Below are 21576 nucleotides of genomic sequence, written 5' to 3' on the forward strand. Positions count from 1 at the left end.
CACTGTTGCAGGGCCAGGGAGTGCTGGCAGAATGAGTGGGAGAGGTAGCAAAATCATTGCTGATTAGATGTGTGATGTTCTGGTGGAAAGCAGCAGTGTGCCTCCTAGGCAGCAGCCAGGCTGAGAAGAAGATGAGCAGAGCTCGATGATGAGAAGCTGGGAAGGCTTTTCACGTTTAACAGTGCGGGGATGAAACAAGCTGATGTCTGGGTTGGGGACAAAGAGCATTTTGGTCCAATACCTTAAGCCCTGCTTGAAGCTGTGTGAAGGATTACAGGAAACAGGTATGGTGGGACAGGACTCTCAGTGCAGATTTGTGGTGGACACTTGAGACTCATCTCTGATTTCTGGCTTAAGCTCCCTTACAGCCTGAAGCACAGCTCCTCAAGTTTATGTACCATGAGGAGGGAGCTAGATTGTGGGCCAGACTTCCTTCACAGCTGCTGGAAACATTTCTTATACATGTCTGCCTGGGAGGAGTATGGCCAAACTCCCCAGAAACTTGTACTGCTCTCCTGACAAAAGTGCTATAGAGGTGAGCAGCAGTTACTTTTACTTTGTTTCTAGCTGTGTGACTGGAGCTGTCTGGCTGTCCTTAAAATGTATTGTTTGTACTTAAAATTAGCCATTTATTTAAGATGAGCACATTGGTAAATTAAGTTCCTTGAGAGTTGCAGAGGCAATTTCATTGAGAAACATTGAATTGAAAAGTATGGCTTCAGATACAAGAAAGAAGGAATCAGGAGGAGAAAGGAATGCTTCCTCAAGTTGCAGAAGGACCATTCAGAAAATTGGACTGCTAGGCTAAGGCACTGTTTATTTCTGTATCATTTCACTCCACAGAGTTTCTCATTTTGTTGGTCAAACCTAAACATAGCAACCTGAATTGCCTGAAGACTTGTTCTGGTGCAACCTCACAAGTGTGAGGTTGCACCAGAATGCCTGACTCCAAACTGTGATGAAATTTCAATGACCTGCTGTCAGACACCAGTGTCACCTCATGGTGTGAAGAAGTCCTTCCATAGGCGCCTGGTAAATCTGTGCTTGGCTTTCCTGCATAACTGGAATTCACATAATATGAGTTTAAAAAGTGCCTCCTTGGGCCAAGTGCCCAATGCTTCCTGAACTGATGGGACAAACTGATGGGACATGTGTTGTTGTCTAGTGTCTGTGGAGGGTTTGACAGCGTGGCTCTGCTCAGACCATGCCTAACATACAGCAGCAGAAGCCAATTTCCAGGCTGAAATAAAGCTGGAAGAAGTACAAGTGGGGAGGGCAGTTGATTTTTGTTCAAAGCCCACCCAGATGAGATAGGGTCCTGCTGTATGCGATACCAGCTAGAAGGGTTCCTCACCTAAGTTGTTTGCCATAGGAGCAGTAGCAGGCAGGTCTGTTCATTCCCTTCCCAGGTTCAGGGAGTCCTAAAGTCTCCCAGGAGCCACTCGTGTTATCAGTTACTATGGCTGAGAGGCTGGTTTGGTTTTGAAGTGCAGCCTTCAGAGCAAGAGAGCTGGGTGGACTTGCTGTCTGTGCAGTCCATACTGTTATTGCTGGTTGTTGCAGGCTCACAACTTTTGGTCCCCCCCCCCCCCCCCCCCGCCCTGTTCTTTCAGTCCCTGAGCTACCTTGTGTCTCCCTTTTCTGTCCTCTTCTCACTGATGGGAGAACGCTGGCAACATGCTCCAGACTACACTTTTGGAAACATGGCTGAGAGCTAAACCCAAGGAGCTGTGTCTGCCTTCCTGGCCTACTTTGCAGGAGTGATAGATGAAAGGCCAGGTCAGCAGGTTTAGGGGAGTGGCTTGGTCATCCCTGGAGTAGCAGGAGCCACCTAATGCTGACTCAGGTTTGGGTTAATTAAGAATGTGTGTGGTACATCTGGTTAGCATGGGAATGGGGGAGAGGTTTAGGAAGTGGAGACCAGTTTTGGTAGGAGTCATGGGTCACTTTGTTGTCTGCCTGGGATGACTACAGCCTGTGCACTTCCAGCTGAAGATCTCCACAAGAGTGGAGGCCTAGGCTTAGTTGCACCTGCAGCTCCATCACCTCTTGAGAGAGTGCTGCAGCCCTGTCATCCTGAGGGAAGCTGCCTCAGAGCCTCATTTTACAATAAACTGTCACTGGGTATGCCACATATGTGCTCCAAGGCTCAGATATACCATGCCCAGCTCATCAGCTATTTTGCACCTTCCATTGTTTAAAATTAAAATAAATATTTAATCCTTTTATTTTTTCTATTCTTTAGTGGTATAGCTTCATCGGGAGTGGGACAGAATACTGTCCTACAGAAATGTGGGGCCTGATTTTTCAAGTGTTCCTCCAGGCAGTGAGAGATGATGGGCTGAATCTCTCCAGGCTGAGAAAGGAAGTGAGCCCACATCTTGCCTTTGAGCCACCTGAGTAGAAACCAAAACTCTTGGTGGATCCTACAGGGATGTCATGGATCTTAGGCTGAAGGAGCAGACAAAGGCAGCAGAATTCAGTGTATATCCAAAGTAGACAGAACCATACCCATTCTTCTGATAACCTTAGTGTTTCCTCTAGTTATGTCTACACAGCTCACTGCTAAGTACACATCCTGAGGCTCCCAGTGCTCTCTGTAAATGTATTTCCCACAGGGTCATAGATTTTAAGCCAGTGACCAAGAGGCTTAAAATATGTCATCACAATGCCTCCTTATTTAGGTACCCAAATCCTCTGCTGGATCTTTTTCATTACTTGTCTGAGTACTGAGTCTGCCCTTCTGCACTTTCAGCAAATTTGTGTGAGAACCACATGCAAGAGAAGACAAGAAGTTCAGTCAAACTCAGAGGAAGAATGGTCAAAGTTTTCTTTCACTTTCCTCATTAGAAAATTCTACTATGGCAGTTTCTTTGCTGTCCAGGTTTTCCCAGTCCTGCATCTCAAATGTTTGTGGAGCACAAGCGGAAGTACCATTTTTTCCATCACTGAATGTCCTTTGCTGTGAAGTGGTCTCAGAATCTGTTGAAGATGGTGCATCATCAGCATTTGATGTGGTACTAGGACTATGGAAGCTCGGTAAACTCCATCGCTGAAGGTTTCTCTCATGATCTGTTATGAGACCAGCTATGTTACTAACCTGGGGCTCATGTTTGGGCTCTCCTATCAAACTAGGAAGTGACTGATGCACCTCTGAACTTGAGAGGTATGGAGTCATTTCTGGGGGGAAAAAGTGTTGGTTCAGAAGAGCCACATTTGCCTCAGCTATGATCCTTTGGAGCTTCTCTTCTGGCATGCTTGCGGAGCGCTCTGTTGGCAGGTCTGGTTTGTCCAGCACATCAGGTTCAATCTCCTGGGCTTCAGAAATGATGACCTCAGGAACTGGCCTGGCTGTCTCAGATGAGGTGTCACTGTCACCAAACTGTGCCTCGTTCCTTGAGGTTTCTGTTATGGGTCCTAGCTCTCGGCTGCCATGAAGTCTGTTACTTCTGGTAACTCCTTCATGTTTCTTCTTGAAGCTTAAGGTAGAGTGCCTCCCTCTTGTGTGCATTTCCTGCAGCTGTCTGATGTGTCCTTTTTCATCTGCTGGAAAAAACACCGAATTCTCACTTGTCTGCCGACTGTAGCGCTGGTGAGTGGGGTATGAAGGACCCTCATGGACGCTGAGAAACCTCTTGACTCTTCTCAAAACCGAATAGTGTCTCTGGTGTTTCTCCTCTTCCCAAGGCCACTCTTCCCCATAGAGAAATTCAGTATCAGCCAGCCTGCCAAGTAAAGCCAGGTAGTACATGTCACTTAAATATAGGAAGCATCAATGCCCATTTATCCCTCTGTCTCAGACATAGGACCCAAGACATAGGAACCAATGCCCTAGTGTGTCCCTAAAGAGAATGAAGAAAAGGATGAGGGTGCCAGGAAAGTGGGTCTGTGCCTTTGAATCAGCCAGATCCCACAAAGAACTCTCCACATCCAGATGTCACTTTTTCTAAGGACCAGGCTGGGATGGCATCCAGCCAGGGTGGGACATGACAGTGTGTCGAAGGTCTCACCTGTATCTGGTACTCTTCTCCTGCACAGCCTTGGTGCTTCATGAGAACAACTATTGCACATGCCAGTGAAGTCAGTGCAGTCTGGGCAAGTCAAACTGGCCCAGTTACCTGGCCTAAGGACAAGAATGGCAAAGGGGCTTGGGCCAAATCTGAGGCACGGAGCACAGGCAGGCAACTCTAACCTGGAGAGACAGGGGTTCTTCTTCCAGCATTTGTGAAGATCATATAATAGTTTATGTTGGAAGGAACCTTTAAAAACAGCTAATCCAACCTCCCTGTGATGAGCAGGGACACCTTCAACTAGATCAGGTTGCTCATGGCCCCATCCAGCCTGGATTTGCATGTTACAAGAATGGGACACCTACCACCTCTTTAGGGAACTTGTTTCAGGTGTTAGCTTGAGGTGACTGGAGAGGACTTTGGGTTTGGGCTCAAGTTTTATTCATCTGCTTTGGACTCGGAGGAATTTTTAGAGCTTGTTTTTGAAGTTTGTGTAAGAGTTATCCATAATTTTTAGAGATATGAACAGACAAACAGTTCACATGAGAAGATAAATAATAAAATAATTTTTAGATAATAATAAAATAATTTTTAGAGATATGAACAGAGAAACAGTTCACATGAGAAGATAAATAATAAAAAGTCAACACATCAGAGCTGTTTGCTTTCCACAGGAGCTATCAGGGAGCTATTTCTCATTTTATCCTTCTTTTTGTGTGAAGTACTTTTTCATTAAAAAAATGTTTGCAGACTTAATGATGTTTTTTCTTTGCCACATTTTCCCCTAGATATTACCTTAAAATAAATTTTATTCTATGAATTTTTCTTCTTTAGTTTTTTTACTTCATTCTTTACTTTTCTTTTTGCCATTTTATAGTTTTTTCCAGAAGGAAATAACTTCTGAAAAGGCTGTATGTGATAAAACCATTGTCCTTTGTAGTAGAATGCATGCAAAAATGAAAAAATAAGAAGAACAAAAATGAGAAAACCACAATTTTGAGGCCAAATTAAACAAAAAATTAAAGACATTTTGATAAAGGTGGGAAATGATGGGGAAATTGCAAATATCTTGAGATAATTCTTAAAGTTAAAAAAATGTTTTCTGTAAAGTTTTTTAAAAGGTTTTCAGATGAGAATATCTACTTGCCTGGTATTTTCTCAGGCATGATGGTATTTATGCTTATTGATCTCTCTGTATTACAAAATTTCACAAGCTTTTAAACTAACAGCTTCTAAGCTAACTGGCCTGTCACTGATTCCTCATATAGATCCTGGCAACAGGGGGCAATCCCATACCCTCTATTCTTTGTAACCATTGTTTGTTGATCTCTGCAAATAAATAATCTTTATACCTTCACAAAATCTGGCCATTTCAACTTCCATGCCAGGATTATTAGTCAATGAAAAGTCATACAACATTTAAGATGATTTGTTGTAGATCTTCACAAAAATCTGGACTGATTTCAACTGTTGTCTGCTAACTAAATAAACAAAGGAATAGCTGTTTTGCTCATGGGGGATGCATGAAGAAGCTGTAGCAAAGCAAGTATCATTAAGATAAGTCAGTCACTGTCTTCAGGTATCATTCTGTGCTCAGAGACTATCAACAAATGTGTTCAGAGACTGTCAACAAACCCTCCCTGCAAACACTCTTTATTTATTGATTATACAATTTAAGATAGGTGTGCACAACTTGGATGAACACATGGACCACTGAGACATCCTCCCACCAACACCAGCCTGTCCACTCCCTCCTAATTTCCCATTTCCATCTTCTCTGCTGGAAGCATCGTCAGAGCCTGCATCCCTGCACTGACTGTCTGCCAGTCAGTGCAGACTGTTGGGGTAGGGATCTTTCTGATGGCATTAAGGACCCCTAGTGCCACTCACCCCATTTCAATAGTCGATCCAAGAAAGGAAGGAATACAGTAATCAGCAGCTGCTTTTGTGTAGGGTGGGCGGGCAGAGGTATCATTCCAGTAAATATCTTTCTCCATCCTTGGCAAGTTCATGTGCATCTCATCCACAGCCAGAAGTGAAACCTTGAAATTTTTTTTGCATAAATCATGTCACTTTCAACATAGTGGAGTATATGAAATGGTCTACTTTATACTCCCTGGGTCAACATTTCTTTCAGAAACCCTTTAACATAAGCTGTGTATGATGGCCTGCGCATTAGGAAGAGACTCAATATTACAAAATAAACCCCCTATATCTGCCTATACTCCTGAAAAATAAATTTTATCATAACTTGAATCTTCTGTACTGCAAAGGTATTTGTGCCAGATTGAAGTCCTTCCCACACATATAATGAGTTAGATGCGATCCTTCGTGTGCTATGGAAAATCTGTGTAAAATATTACACATGTGCTCCTTGAAGTGTCCAGAGGTCAAGAATCTTTCTGATAGGCTTCATTGCCATTTTAAGACATTCCAAATCAAGTACGGGAACACCCTTCTGATAAATTTTACACAACAGGCTCTAAGGAACAGTAGCATGAGTATCCTGACATGGTGCTAAGCCAGGAAGCATTTTTGTCCATGTAAAGTTCTTTTCCCATTCTTGCACATACCTGCATGGCTTACTCTGGTTGCTTTGCTTAATTTGGTGGTTTATTTGGCTCTTGCTCCCCCTAACTCCTGGGCTCTGCTTTCCTGGAGTGGAGTCTGACAGCAGCTCAGCCAGCCCTGTGCTTGGCTCTATGCAAGGGAAGCAGCAGGTGCTGTGGGACCTCCTCATGTCTCTGAGCTCCTTGACAGCACAACAGCCAGGGCTCTTTAGGAATCACGGGAAACTGGAATAAAACTGTACCCTTGTCATCTCACAGTCCCTGTGATTGGGGACACTGGCTCCTGTGCTGACCACAGATACTGCTGTGGGTGACAGCATCCCAACAGGAGTCATGCTACTGGCCCTGCTTATTAGTTCAGGGCCCTGCTTAATGTTTTTACTATTTTTGCTGCCTTTCTTTTTAAAGGAAGGGTCATATGCAATATTTTAATCTTGAGACATTCAGATTAGCAAAATGTGTTCTTATCTATGTGGGAATGAATTTTGGATTTTTCAGGATTGACCTACATTACATGTTTTTCCAGGCATAGAGTGGTTTCATAATTTAAGGTCAGCTGTTTGCGTGTTTAGTCAGGCATTGTAAATGCCAAATACCAAATCAAGATGAATTAGCTTGTGAAAACAAACTCTGTGGATCACAGCCACAGGTGATCCTTCAGGGAAAAAAAATATTTTCCTAGCACTTGTTGCCCTGATTTATTCCTCAATTTAAGACACAGTGTTGGATGTAATGATAACCTATGGTAGAGTAAAGCTAGAAGTAGAAATAAGAAAAGCAACCTGTAAATTTCTATCGATGCACCAGTTAGTTTCAAAATCATCATCATCTTCTCCAAACGGATTAATGAGTTGTTCAGCGACCTGGAAAGAAAACAAGACAGTGCAGAGAGGTTGGCATGCCATGTCAGGACTACTGCTGCAGAGAAAGTAGGATTGGATTTTTCTCTCTCTCCCTGCCTGTCACTTGCAATCATATCTTGAGCTCCTGTGTGATTGTTCTGCCAGCCTAGTGAAGGAACAGCTTGCTTTCACTATAGATTCGTATCTCTGTGCCTCGCTGGTGCTGCCAATCACAATTGTCAGTGCTGGCCTGCTGGGAACTGAGACATGTCTGGGCCAAGGTAATTGTCACATCCAATAGTCATTACCTTTCTTTACTGTTGTCTTTGGCTCATTTAAATGAATGGTTTAGCAGCTAGAGGCTCTGTTATTGCACTGTTGTCTGCAATAGTCCACCAGCCCATGGGGACATGCCTTGCAGCTGGAGTCTGCTGGAGGGAGTGGAGCTCATCTCTCCACCTCAGCCCTCAGCCTCTACTTCTTTATCAGCATTAATCCCAATGGCAACCTTCCAGGACTTTTGAGGAAAAGCAGCATACAAAAAACTTGACTCAAGTTAACTCTGCATCATACTAGCCAAATCCCAGAGACAGAACCTGTCTTTAATTCAGCCTGTTGGCTTGGGTTGTGTACCTGAAGTAGTTAAACTGCAGGGCAGAAGCTCATCCTGTGGAGGAAACAATCAAACAGTGAGCTCAGACACATTTGTGGTGAGGTACTTTAGTCTGGGAACTAGTCTGGAAAGGTATCCTCTCTGGCTCCCCATAACCAGTGAAAAAACCCACAGAGACTGCCCCCTACCTACCCCTGTGATCATCCCCGTGGATCACTAAAGTGTGGAGAGTAAGCACATAGCTGCTGATGGAGGAAAAAAAAAATTAAATAGAAAGAAAAAATTTGGAAATTCAGACTGCTTCTCTATTTCCTATTTTCTTGGTACACTGACATTAAATGTCCTCTCCCCTCCATTCCGTTCTCCTTCTGTTTATCTTTCTAATCCCTGGTTTTGAAGCTGATCATATTTTGATAACTCTTCCAAGCCTTCCTTGTGATCACCAGGTCCATGCACAGGAGCAGCAGTCAGGTCCTTGGTTTAATGTGGATATGTGTAAAGCAACTGTATGATTAAACAGTCCTGTTCATTAACCTCACTATGGACAGCTATGATCTAAATAGCTTATAGCTGTACCTGCATATTTCTCCTATGTGCCTCTAGGCTGTACCTGTGGATAAGCACCTGCTGACTCTCTGAGGCCACCACCTCCCAGGCCAGCAGTGGCACACAACAAAAGAACTGCTGAGTAGATTAACACTACAAAACATCTGTAAGGTGGGAGCAATGCAAGGAGACAGGGCTCACCTCTGCTCACACTCATTCACATGGTACTAAATTCTAGGTACAGCTATGAAAGTGCTGCAAAAGGAAGGAACCAGAACACAGTCTGTGTTATGGCTCTCCAGGGAAGACCTTGATCAGCTTCTTGTAAGCCAGCAGACCATCACCCAAAAGTTCTCCATAAAACCTATCACATGAGCTTAAAAAAGTGAGGACTGGGACAGAGCAAATAGTGGTGGTGGCTTTCTTTTGGCTAACCTGGTCCTGGCATGTGACACATGACTTTATTCTCCAAAAAGGAATGTAGTGAAGATCAACTAAACTCTGTATTTGGACAGCTCATCTGTCCCTGTAAAGAAAATGGGGATTTAGAAGTGTCTCATGTAATGGAAAACTTTGGCCCTTTATTGTAGGTATAACAGACCAGGCTTGAGGCCAAGGAATGAGCTCAGTTTACCCATTATTTCTGAGGAATTGCCAAGTTACTGGAAGTCAATACCTCAGGGCCCTTTATTCTGCCTGGCAGCCAAAGTCCAACACTCTCAGCAGGAAACTGGCTTTAACCTTCAAGACAAAAATATCCTGACTCGGGGCACTGAAGGTTTGGACAAACCCCCAGTCTGAGGAAACTCTGCTGATATTAAATTAACTTTCAAAACCAACTTCTCCTCTCTTTCATCTCCTTATGTAGAATATTTTTCAGTTACAATGGCATCTCATACCTGCCACAGCCAGGAGCTGGCTGGAAGCTCTGACCTTAGCTATAGGAGGAGATGCTATAAACATCCTTGGGTGCTGAAGAAGGAAAACTTATTTCTCCTCAGGGGCACCAGCAGGGTAGTCAAGAGGAACAGCTTACAGTTTTTAACCTTCTAGTATAATGGGAAGACACTGCCTACAGATAAAGCCTCACTTTTCTCCAGAAGTTGTTACCTTCACTGTACCAGCCTCCCTTTTTCTCTCTCTCGCTCCCATCCAGGCTGGTCCCTATGCAGCAAAATCCTTTTCCCCCTCATTTCCTAGGACACAACACTAGAGGAGCTTGTCCTGCATGCACTTTACCTTACAGTCTGCCAGCTTGGTGTGCTGCCTTCTCTACTCTGCCCTTCAGAGTTGGCTGTGGGAAGGCGTGTCTACAGCCAGCTATGTTCAATTTATATTCTAACAGAAAAGTTACCTCTATGTTTCCATCCATGATTAATAAACACAAAAGGAAATCTAATGTACATGGACCTTAATGAAACTTTTTAAACTTTTTTCCAGCAAGTCTGTTTCAGAGGAGAGAACCACCTTGAAGTATATGGCTTAATTACTCAACTATCAGATTGTTTGTGAGATGTTAGCTAGCAGTCACTAAGAGGCTGATGGGCAGCACCCAATTCCTCTACAACTGTTCTCCTTAATAAACATTTTTATGCAGTGGGGTTCTAGCCAGTATTGTCTGTCACTCTTTCATAGCCCTCTGGAACTGGGGACCTTTAATTGCCTGTATCTGATGAGGTTAACAGCAGATACTTCCAGCTTTGATCATAAGAAGAAAGTATCATTCAGTCCCTTTCAGCTGATGCCAGGTCTGCAGCCATAGTTCCCCACTGCAGAATGGAGTGGGACAAAGGGTTTTTTTAAATCTCTTTTCTGTCACTTTATAGTTCAAGTCCTGAGACCTTGTGGGAGTAAAGTCCCCTTAGGGAGTTGTGGCAGCATTGGTGCTACTAAAATGGGCTCTTAAAGACTCACCACCATTTCTTACCATGCGGTCTGTCAGGTGCAATTAAAAATGCATTGCATGATATTTCTATATGACCACAGAACACTTCAGGCTGAATTCACCTCTGGTGTAACTTCAGTATTCTTTGGAGATTTTACACTTCTGTCACAGATCTGGCACCTTGACCTGCCCCCCAGGGAGGCTTCCCCCATCACATGTCCAGAAAGCCAGCTTACCTTGAGCCATCCTGCATAGAAGAAGAACTGCAGCAGTGTGAAGATTGGAATGTAAATATCTAAGTCATGTCCCTGGTACCCTTGGTCAGTGTCCAAAAATTGACGCCCTATCAGGCAGGCAAAGAAAAAGGTATAGACTGCGAGAGTAACAACCTGCAAGGAACAGAACTTCATTGAAACAATGAACCAATGCAGTCTTATGCATAAGGCAACCCATACCCAAAGGCCTTTGTCTACCTTTTGCCATATAATTTATAAATCTGCAGGAGGCATTGCAAATACAGAGGCCACAGGAATAATTACAGCCAGGAAGAACACTCAGGAAACAGAAAAACATTTCAGTGCTTCCCTCCCATCTTCCAAATTATGCAAGATCTTCAAAATATCTCTGCATTAAATATGCCTTAATTAGTTTGCCAGTCATCCATGATCCTGTGCAAGTGAAGCAGTGCTTAATATCTCAGAGACTCAGGTTGGGACTATGAATGTTTTATACCATGAATGTTTGGAACCAACCCCCCTTTTATGGAAATTGTCTTTTGAACTTTCTACAGGATAATAGCTCAGTACCTGGGTATAGACCAGTGGAATTCCAACCCAGTCATAACCAAACAAAAGGCTACACCAAGATCGGTACTTATTCATCTCCTAAAAGGAAAAAAGAAAACAACCCAACCAGCAAGAAACCACAACAAAATAAAATTGCATGGGATACAATTCTGAATTGTATATATTTTGTTGCAGTTCATTTTTGCACGTGTAAAAGGACAGGGAGAAAAGAAAGTATAGTACATTTAAACTGATACTATGACTGTACCCAGCACCCCATTTGAATATTAACTTTGTTTATGGAGTTGGAGTCCTTAGTATACTTTGTATTTCTTCACAATTCATCTTCTGCTTCTATTTTATTCACAGTGTAGTGATACATGAAAGTGAATATATTACATCATATAAAGGATATTTTACCACTTTATGAAATATTCAGGGAGATTATCTTCTCTGAAGCTGATAATAAAATCTTCAAAATGCCAAATTATTCTAATTTCTCATATTTTTAGCAATGGGACAAGTATGAATTTAGAGTGATGTTACAATAATTTTTCACTCATCAATTTTTGCTTCTTGCAATACCACCTTAGTCATGTAAAAAGAATCCCACTGAATGCTGCTGTGTGTTTAAGTGTGCATTGATACACAAAGAAAAGTGGGCTAAATCCCGAGTAAGGTCATTTAGATGACACAGGAGATCTGTGCATACTAAATAAAACCAATTATGTAAGTGAAAAGCACCATAGCAATTTCAGATTAGCTTTTTGTAGATTTCCTTTTCCTACTTACATTCATCAGTGTCTGCAGATCCACACTGTCTCGAATTCTTCCCTCCTTTCGTGCTTTTGATGCCAGATTTCCAAACCAGACAAATGGGACCCAGTATTTCAGGTGGGGAGACTTAAGATCATCAAAAAGTTTTCTTTCATATTTTGTCATAAAACCTATTTACCAAAAAAACAAAACAGCCAAACAGCCTTCATTTATTCTCTGCTTTCAGTACTACTAATTCTATACATTTGGAATATGTTTTTATCTGTTTATGTATTATTTGCAAAGAACTCTGTTAAACACAACTTATAATTCAAACTAGTAACCTCCTCTTAAAAAAAAAAAAATACAGGACAGATCTTGCTTGAAAGAACTTTTTGCATTAATTACCTAAGCTAAATTCCTCTTTACCAATATAGGCAATAATTTGCCATTGCTGTCTTCTTATATTTAACTGCTGACAGATGGTAAATACATAGAATACTAAGAATTGTACAAATTACTCTCTGGTTTCATATTCTGCTCTCAGAAAAACAAGGGACTGGACATATCAGTAAAGAAACATTTTTTACCAGTGATGGCTTTCAGAAGCATTTTGACATATTGTAAGGGCAGTTACATGACCTTCTGATTCTGATAATTTTTTCTTTCATCTGCAAAGCAGTGAGCAAGCAACAGAGGATACAAGTGCTTGCATGAAACAAAGCCCAACAGAGTGTGTGCCTTCTGCCAGTGAAATACTTCCCTGACAGATTGTTTGATGTTTTCTTTGGGGTTATGAAGGCATGCAAAGAGATGAAGAGGGAATCATGCACAGAAACCCCGCTGCTAAGGGGACACTGGGCCAGGTGACATGCTGTGGGGCTGCAAGCTGAAGATGCTCTCTGCCTGGCAATTTGCCTTACTGGGGAGCTGGGAAGGTATTAGGTTTCCTGAAGAGTTCTCCTGCCTTGTGAAGCCCTGCTTCCCCCTGCTGCAAGCAAGTCCAAGGTCACATAACCAGGGAGCCAGGGCTGTGTGTGACGAATCCTGCACCAGAGCCAATCTCTGCCTGGGACTGGCAAGGGAGCAGCTGGCTTTTGGAGCAATACCTCTACCCCTCTGGGGAAGAAAGCTCTGCTCTGCTGTCCTCCTTCCACCCAGGCTTTGACAAAAACAACCTCAGAAAATTCACATTTTCTTTTGTCCAAATCCTGTATTTTCTGGTATTGGAGCAATTGTCATGTTTGGCAGATCTTAGTTTTTGCTCAGGTTTATGACATCTATCATATGGGTATAAAGCTTCTTTTATTGTATTGGCATTAGCTCTGAAATAAGACAAAGTTAGTAACATGACAGCCCCAAAATAGGGGGTTCAGCCAACCAATTACAAGTTTGAATGCTGAAAATTCAGTAAGGGAATTGACAGTAGACTCCAATGAGTAACTAAGAATATGTTCATTACAGCTAACATTGCTAAAGACACAAGACACAGCAAAAAAATAAATATATAGAAACACAGTTGTGTTGAATGGAAATGTGAATTAAGTTAAAGGAGATTTGCTAAGCACAGTGATCTGAAATATTCTGTTGTTGAGGAAAATGTCACTATTGTGCAGTTGGAACAAGCCTACACAGAAGGTATGAAATACTGGAACTACTGAGAAGGAAGTCAAGGACAGGACAGAAAACACTGTGGAAGAGGAAATACTCAGCAGTAAGAGACAGTGCTCATGCAATATCATAGAATTTCAGAACAGAATATGATAAAGCTTTTTAAAGCTCCCTGGGCATTTTGCAGCCACTTCTCATAATCAACTTCACAGAAATAATCAGGCAACCAGACAAATTAACCTGCTAGTCATGGCTCCTGACTCCTAAAATTCAGTGTTTCAGGCTGCCTTTAGTTTTTGTCCAGCCAGCCCTGCTTATTACAGGACAGGAAAAGATGCTTCTGTCAGGCTGAAACAGAGAGAGAAAAACAAAAAATTGAGTCTGGAGTAAACACTGGATGCAAGTCACTTGGAGGCTCTGGAAAGACTCAGCCTGAAGGGGTCACAAAAACAGCAAGGATCAGTTCAGCTTTCAATTGAAATTGGGCACCTTCTGTTCAGAATGCTCAACAAAGTCTGATTTTTTAAATGATAAAGTTCAAATTGGCATTGAAGTGTTTGTGTTAATATTGATTAAATATTCTCTTTGATTAATATTAATAATGCCTAGTATTCTTATTGCAGAAAATACTAATTGTGGATTGCTCTTACTGCTGGCAATACAGACAACATACAGTTCAGAATAGCTCACTGCTATTGCATTGGTAAGGAAACACTTTATATTCCATTAAATATAAGGGAGGGTACCAAATTTCAGTTATTAAAATTATGTGGTCATGCCATTTTTGTTAAGGAGTATTCAAAGAATTAACCAATAAACTCTATTAATGAGAATACTGGTTTTGATAAGTACTGGAAGACTGAAGTAGCTCCAGAAAATGGGAAACATTTGTCAAACATGGTGCCAAAATCATGAAAAGGTTGATCTAAGGAATGACAGGCCACTGAATCCTTGTGAAAGTTATTAGAAGAGTGACATGGAGAGCAATCAATAAACAATCAAAGGATACTAACGTGAACGGTGTCAGCCAAAGAGATATTACAGGAAAATTATTGATGAGAAAACAAGCCTGGCTGGGACAAAATCACTCATGCTCTCCCATGAGTGATTCAAAGAGCATTCAGTTCTCTTGCCAAAACTCAATGGGTTGAGACAAGACTGGTTCAGGTTATTCACATTAAATATTTTTAATACTAGTGGTTAGAGAAGAAGGAACATGATCAAGTAGATAAAAGTTTCATTTTCTGCTTGTGTTAATGTAGGAAAGGGTTAATTTAGGTGCTTCCTTCCAGTAGAGGATTTGGGACTGCACTCTTCAGCCAACCATAGATATTCGTGTTGCTGAGCTCACACCTCATGTTTCTCTTCAGTGTTTCCCATCAGCTCTTTTGGGGTTGCTCTCTCCTCAGCTGCTCACTCATTACTCTGTTTCTTAGCAGTTGTATTCTTGAGCATCCAACTTCCCCATTGCACCTTTCAGCCAACATGATTGTTGTGCTCAGGACAGCTGGTGGGCATTTGACACTTAGAGCATGTGTGCACCAGCAGTCAGCATCATAAAAGAGTGAATCCACATGGACCTACTGTCTACAGTTCCACAAAGAGTGTTAAAACATGAAAAAGAGTCAGAAGGAAGGTCCAGCACTCAAGACCATATCCTATAGGAAGAGCCTAGAGTTGGTGAAGCTCCTGAGTTTCATTCAATCCTTTATGCAGTCTGCTAACAGGTAACTATTGAGGGGAAAAAATATGCTTTCTTCTAATTAAAAAAAAAAAAAAGAACTCAAACCTATTACAAAATGCAGTGAATAGAAGATGGCACTGTGCAAGTTCAGACTGAGGATAAGATGCCACTCTTCAACAGCAAGTTTGCTGTTGTAAACTTGTAACATCTGGTCACCTAGGATGCAGTGTAGTCTCCAGTATATCCATCTGAATTTTAAATCTGGGCTGATTGCATTCCTAGAAGGTATTACAGCTCAGTGAGAAATTGCAGCATGACAAAGGAGGCTGCTAGCAAGCTTTTGTGCCTTGTGTTATGGATGAGTCAGACTAGACCACTCTGGCACTGTTCTCAAATTTAAAATCTATGAATTTAAGCAGTTCATTTGCTGAAAAGAGAAGTGTGTAGCAATAGTTATGTCATGGCAGTTCACAGTTCACAGACAGCAAAATGCAAAAGCATTGTAAGTTGTTTCAATGATGACTGTGCTGAAAGTATCAGATTTGTGCTGCTCACATTCATATAAAATGCCTTCCTCCCATGCAGTCTGATAAGCAATGCCACAGGGAGCTAGGGAGGGGAGGATTGCAGAGTATTGTCTAAGTCACTAGATGTTACCAGGAGCAAAATATACCCTGAAAAGCTCAGTACTGCATCAATAAAAGCTCTGCAGCAGAATATGCATTAAAACCAACAAAAAAAAGTACTGATCCAAAGCTGGCTACACTGTCTGTACTTATATACACAGTTTATAGTAGAAGATTTTTCACTGTTAAAAACACCAACAATCAAAACTTGCTTTCCAGTCTACAATTTTGGTACAATGCTGTGACATTCTGTCTCTTTGGAACAGATTGTCTTTAGCAATAGGGAGGCAGAGCTGGATTAGCTGCCTGGAAATGTTGTAATTTTCCAGTACATAATAGAAGCAGATTGCTGGGGACAGTGACAGAAGCTTCCTTGACCTCTCCCAGGCTCAGGTAAACAGTTTTGTTGCATAGCACAAGGAAGAGAATTTTAAAATTCAATGAATCCTACTTAAATGGTTTGGGTTTGGTTTTTTTTCAGTAAGATTGGTGCATTCTGCCTGGCATTTTTTCTTTAATATCTAAAGCTTCTCACATATTTGAAATGTGTATATGTATATTACACTGCATATTTTAAATTGCTACAACTTTGCTTACTAATCTCTGCCAAAGGAATAATTTTAAGAAATTCAAGACATTCAGTAGAAAACATGACTTCTATTTGGAACAGATCCCCATATCTTAGCACTGCTGTTCTACCACTGACACTGTCAGAAGGCACAGTGCTGCACCTTGCCTTTAAATACTGAGCAGTCAGCCCTTGATAGACAATCAAAGTGTTAGACGATTGAACTCTCTTCACCATCATTGCACTCACTGTACTATTGAAAGAAACAGAAAACAAAGGCATGTTTAATACTTAGTTTAGTTATCCTTTAAACTAAGTTCAAAGTATGTTTATCAATACAAAGAAAAAACCCTTGGGGCTGAGGAGTTTTTTAAGTAAACCACAACACTTAAAATGTGCAATTTATTAAAAATGCATTCTACTTAAATAAAAATTGAGCTAAAGCTGTATTTGTGAAGCACCTGCAGAGATCAGTCTCTGATACACCAGACTAAGTTATATCCCAGACATTGGGGCAATGCCATACAACAAGTCACCATTCCTACTGCATCATACTATATTGCAGCTTTGGGGTTTTTGTGCTTTAGAGAATGTTGTACCTGCTCGCTATGCCTGAGTGTTTGAGGCAGGCCTATTGCCTCCATGGGGTCTGAAAGCAGAAACACCTAAGACTGTCAAACTCGTTTGATTTCTATAGTGTTGCTGAAGACTTTAAGAACATTAAAGATGCACTCTAAAGGTTATATCATCAAAGTCACTAACAAAAGTCTGATTGCTTTGAGGTGGGTTAGTACGAGGCACACATGGGGCCATGGGAAAGAAAAAAATTAATCTGGCTCCTTCCCTCCCTGAGCCCCCACCTCTGAGAGAAAGGAAAGCAATTTTGGGGAGGCAAAGTGCAGTACCTGCTCCAACCACATGGTCCATGGTGGGGAACCTTTTGTACACAGCTGTGCTGACAGAGCGAAAGATCAGCAGAGATGTTAAGTTCACATAACGCATGAGAGTCCTCCTTAACAAGCGCCCATACTCATCTCTGCCCTGCACACAGCTGGAGATGAGCAACATCAGACGGTCTGGCCAAGGCAAGTTCACAAACTGGTTCCACCAGCGATTCACCACCAAAGTTACATAGAAACCTGAGGGGTAGAAGGAAAAAAAAGTCCAGTACCTATTAGGATTTCAGTTACTTTAATTTTAGTTTGCAGAGTGTTGTTCATATCACTAAGCTGCTACATTTCCCAGAATAAATGCAATAAGCCATGTCAAAACCCAGGATGCAATAAATACTAATTATTTTATGGACATTTCAGCTGAGTATCTCATACCCATGAATTTCCAAATTTCCTCTTGTGTAGTAAAACTCAGGGTGAATTTTTTTCATTGGGAGATCAGGTACAATATATCAGTGTAAGTGGGCATGATCTAAATATATGGAAACCTTTCCTGTTAGTATATTAAAAACATGAGCAGAAACGATGTGACAAAAGCAACTTGAACTTGAGAAGGCCTGTTGGAAGCAGATGGCTATTGAGAACCTCTAACCTCCCACATGCCCCTCAGCTCTGAAATGCTTCCATGCACCAACATTCACAAAATGCCTGAACAGAGACATAGTTGGAGTATAATTTCACATTTAACCGGTACTTACCAAGCACAAAAGTTACTGGGATTTGTTCAGCATATTTGTCACAGTAAATTGATAATTTTTCAAAGAACCGTTTTTGGCTACCTGTAAGAAAAAATCTGCAGCAAAAATAAAATGTATCTGTCCTTCCATAACATTCTGGCACTAGCTGCTAAGTGCAAACATGTATAAATAATCAGATATGTACTCTGGAGAGCAACCTTGGCTAATGCCTTCAAGCAAATTCTTAAAGGTAAAGGTCTGAACACTTTTGACAAGTATTAAAGAAGCTGGAGGAAACAACAGTATTATTCCCTGTTTTTTGTAGTTTTCTCAGGACTAATTTGAATGGCACTACTAATTGGATCAATATGTCTGGAGAATCAGTTTGCTGTCCCATACAGACCAAAGATGACAGCAAGCTCTAAGTCTGCAAGTAGAACTTAGTCTCCTTTTCCAGGGTGGTACTTAATGGAAATGCTGAGGTCTGCTTGAATTGCAAAAGGTTACCAATAGAGTTCCTCTGAATAAAAAATGTTACATTTTTGCAACAGATTTTTATTCTTACTCCTATGAAATTTTTCTATTCCACAAGATTAAAATACAACTGTATTTTGCAATCAGGAAAATATTCACCAAATGATAGCAAATGGGCCATGGTAGTAGCTTTAACCCACCAGAAAAGGTATCTGATGAAATACAACAAGCTTCTGCATATATTTTTTTTTTAATTGTATAGGTATTGCAGTTATTCTTTGATTTCTTATAAATGGAACATATAACAAATATTTGGTGGGTTTTGCTTACAATTGTGCAATAAAATGGAGTGCATATAGAAAGCTTTCTGTGGTGTATTTACCATGGTCTTCAATTGCCTGACATTTCAATAAAACTAGATTAATTTCAATAACTGTGAGACTTTGGTGTTCCTTTACATATTAATGCTATAATTTTCTTTCTTTGTGTACAGGTATAGATTACTGAACAAAAAAATAGTGATTAATCAGAGAAAAACTGAAGCTCATTTTATCCTTGCTTCCAATAAAAAGCAGAGATCTAATTAGAGATCATGGTAAGAACTGAACCATAATTTTGATACTTCTATGTAATGTACTTTATCAATTAAAAGTTTCACTGTACTAATTGATGCAATGCATCTGTCATACTGTGTTTAAGTCACACCTTGGTGGAAAAAGCAATTCTTCTTGTAATATGTTCCTGCCAGGTGCTGGGTGACACACAGATAATAACCTTGTCTGGCTTCCATGCAGTTTACTTGGTTCTTTGCAAGCTTAAAAATCAAGTTTGCATGCCTTCCTAGCTTGAAGCAAAACTTTGCTTTTCTTGGCTTTATAACTTCACTCCAAAATGATTACCTCTCAGGGTTGCTAAATTCCCACCGGGCAACCAAAGACAGAGCCCTCCCTACTCCCCGTGGCAGGGAGAACAAAAGGTCTATACCTTTGATCTAAAGCAGGGAGGCACTCTCACAACTGACAGCTCAATGTCAGAATGACAAAAGCTGTATAATCTAAGCTTGCTCTGAGTTTTTATTTAGTCTAACTTCAGTAGGATGGTTGCTCAATGCTAGGTTAAAAGTACAATCAGCTGAATATGATAAACAGTATTGACACTCTACATATTTCCTCTGGAACCTTAAAGTAAACATGGAAAGGTAAGTACATTGGAATATGTCCAAGGAAAAGACAATAAGTAAAGAGTAACCTCCCCCCATTATTCATCAGCCTAACTCTAGGAAGTCTGAAACTTCAGCATAACATTCAATGAGATGTGAATTGGAAAGAGTGTACCTGTATAATACACTTATCGCTGTGTAAAGAGTAGCAAAAACAATAAATTCTCTGTACAGCAATTTGTAGATGCTGCCTTTCCACCTTAGGAGTAATCTGTGAAATCCAAAGAAAGTGGCATTTGCTACTTTGCTGGAATAAGTGACTGTCATCGTCGTGGTAGGCTGGGCCTAGAAACAGCAGAAGAGAAGCAGGACACCAACAACATTTTAGACAGCATTTCCTAACCTGAATGTACCCTTGCATAGATAGATACATGGGTATACATGTAAATTTAAACATAAAATATGTGTACACAAATACATGGTGTTTGTATTCATATATCCATAGAGAGGGAAAAATAAAAATCTTGCAGTTACAAGGCCTGTTGAGACCTGCAGATTGACTGGTGCAAGGCTGTATTTGGGCTTTATGTCAATGACCACCCAAATCCAGCAGTTGGCACTGAATGTGGCCACCTTTCTGAGGGACAGTGGCACAGACATATTAGACCTCTGCAGTCTCTGTTCACACTCAGTTTGCTCCACTCTAGTGTGAGCAAAGAATAGGAAACAAATTTGCTTGACATTTTTTCCAACATTTTCAGCTTCTTGGTAACAGAAATAAAGCTAAATTGCGCAAATGCATGTACATCCCCAGTCAGTATTTTTAGTTGGATGTGGTAATTATAATAATTGAAAAAACAAATGATATTTGGAGACTGCCTCTTTCATTAACAGTTACGACAGCAGCTGAAATCAGCTGGGGAATGCTGTTATTTCTCTCCTTGGCAGCTAGACTTACTCCTCAATACTTCAGCATTGCATGGCCATGCAAAACAAGCCCAAGGGCTGCTCAGGTAGGTAGTGTGAGACACAGAGTAATTGAAGTACAACTGAAAATACACAGATAAATACTTTGTGCTGGGTTTGGTACTTGCTTACCCAGTGCAGGGAGATGCTGCAGGAGCTTTCATAAGCTTACAGAACAAATCCCAGCTCCAGATGTGAATGAAAACAGTTTTATAGAGCATGCAAGTAACAGAATATTAAAGACAAGCACAAAATCTTAAGTTACCTTGTATTACAAATATTATTCTTGTCTACATTTTTGTGATGCCACTGTAGCAAATTTATTGGGGGGTGAGGCAGAAAAATCTGAACTCCTAGTTAACAGATGACAAATATTTTGTGCATCTTGGCTGTGTCTCTGATGCAGAGCATAATGTAAGCCATTAAAATTCACCTGTAAATGTGCCAGTTTTTATTTTAGTCACCAAGGGAATCAGCAGGGAAAAGACACTATAAGCCTTGTATTTCTGACAGGCTGTCTCTTTTCCTTTGCAGAATGATTGCTCGATATTTGCCAGCATGGGTCTGAAGATTATTTTTTGTGTTGCTTTTTTCTTTCTTAAAAAAAAAAAAAGCATGGGTTTTGGTCTTTAGAATCCAAATGATACTTTTTCTTTTCCTGAGCCTTGGCACAGACCTTTAAATTTTTTGTTGTCATTGTTGTACTCCAAGAAGTTCAGTGCAAGAGCCAACTTGTCTGACCTGCATGCATGGAAACGCAGTCCTGTCTACTAGAAATCTTGTGATCAGGATAAAATTCTTAAGAAAATGGAGGCAAAGATGTCCATTCTCCAGCAAAAGCAGGGCTTTAT

General features: G+C 40.9%; 1 protein-coding gene across 1 annotated transcript; it reads right to left on the minus strand.

The window, feature by feature from the left end:
• Positions 1 to 2705: 2705 nt before the first annotated feature.
• On the minus strand, positions 2706 to 20086 carry BEST3 (bestrophin 3). Its single transcript, XM_030238265.2, has 9 exons — positions 19935 to 20086; positions 18148 to 18242; positions 17402 to 17635; positions 12044 to 12198; positions 11273 to 11350; positions 10703 to 10855; positions 7363 to 7443; positions 5901 to 6052; positions 2706 to 3725 (listed from the first exon to the last, which is right to left on the minus strand). The coding sequence occupies exons 1-9, from the start codon at positions 20084 to 20086 to the stop codon at positions 2822 to 2824; spliced, it is 2004 nt and encodes a 667-aa protein (XP_030094125.2). The 3' UTR covers positions 2706 to 2821.
• Between the last annotated feature and the right edge of the window lie 1490 nt (positions 20087 to 21576).

Source organism: Serinus canaria, chromosome 1A (assembly GCF_022539315.1).
Source record: "Serinus canaria isolate serCan28SL12 chromosome 1A, serCan2020, whole genome shotgun sequence".
NCBI lineage: Eukaryota > Metazoa > Chordata > Aves > Passeriformes > Fringillidae > Serinus > Serinus canaria.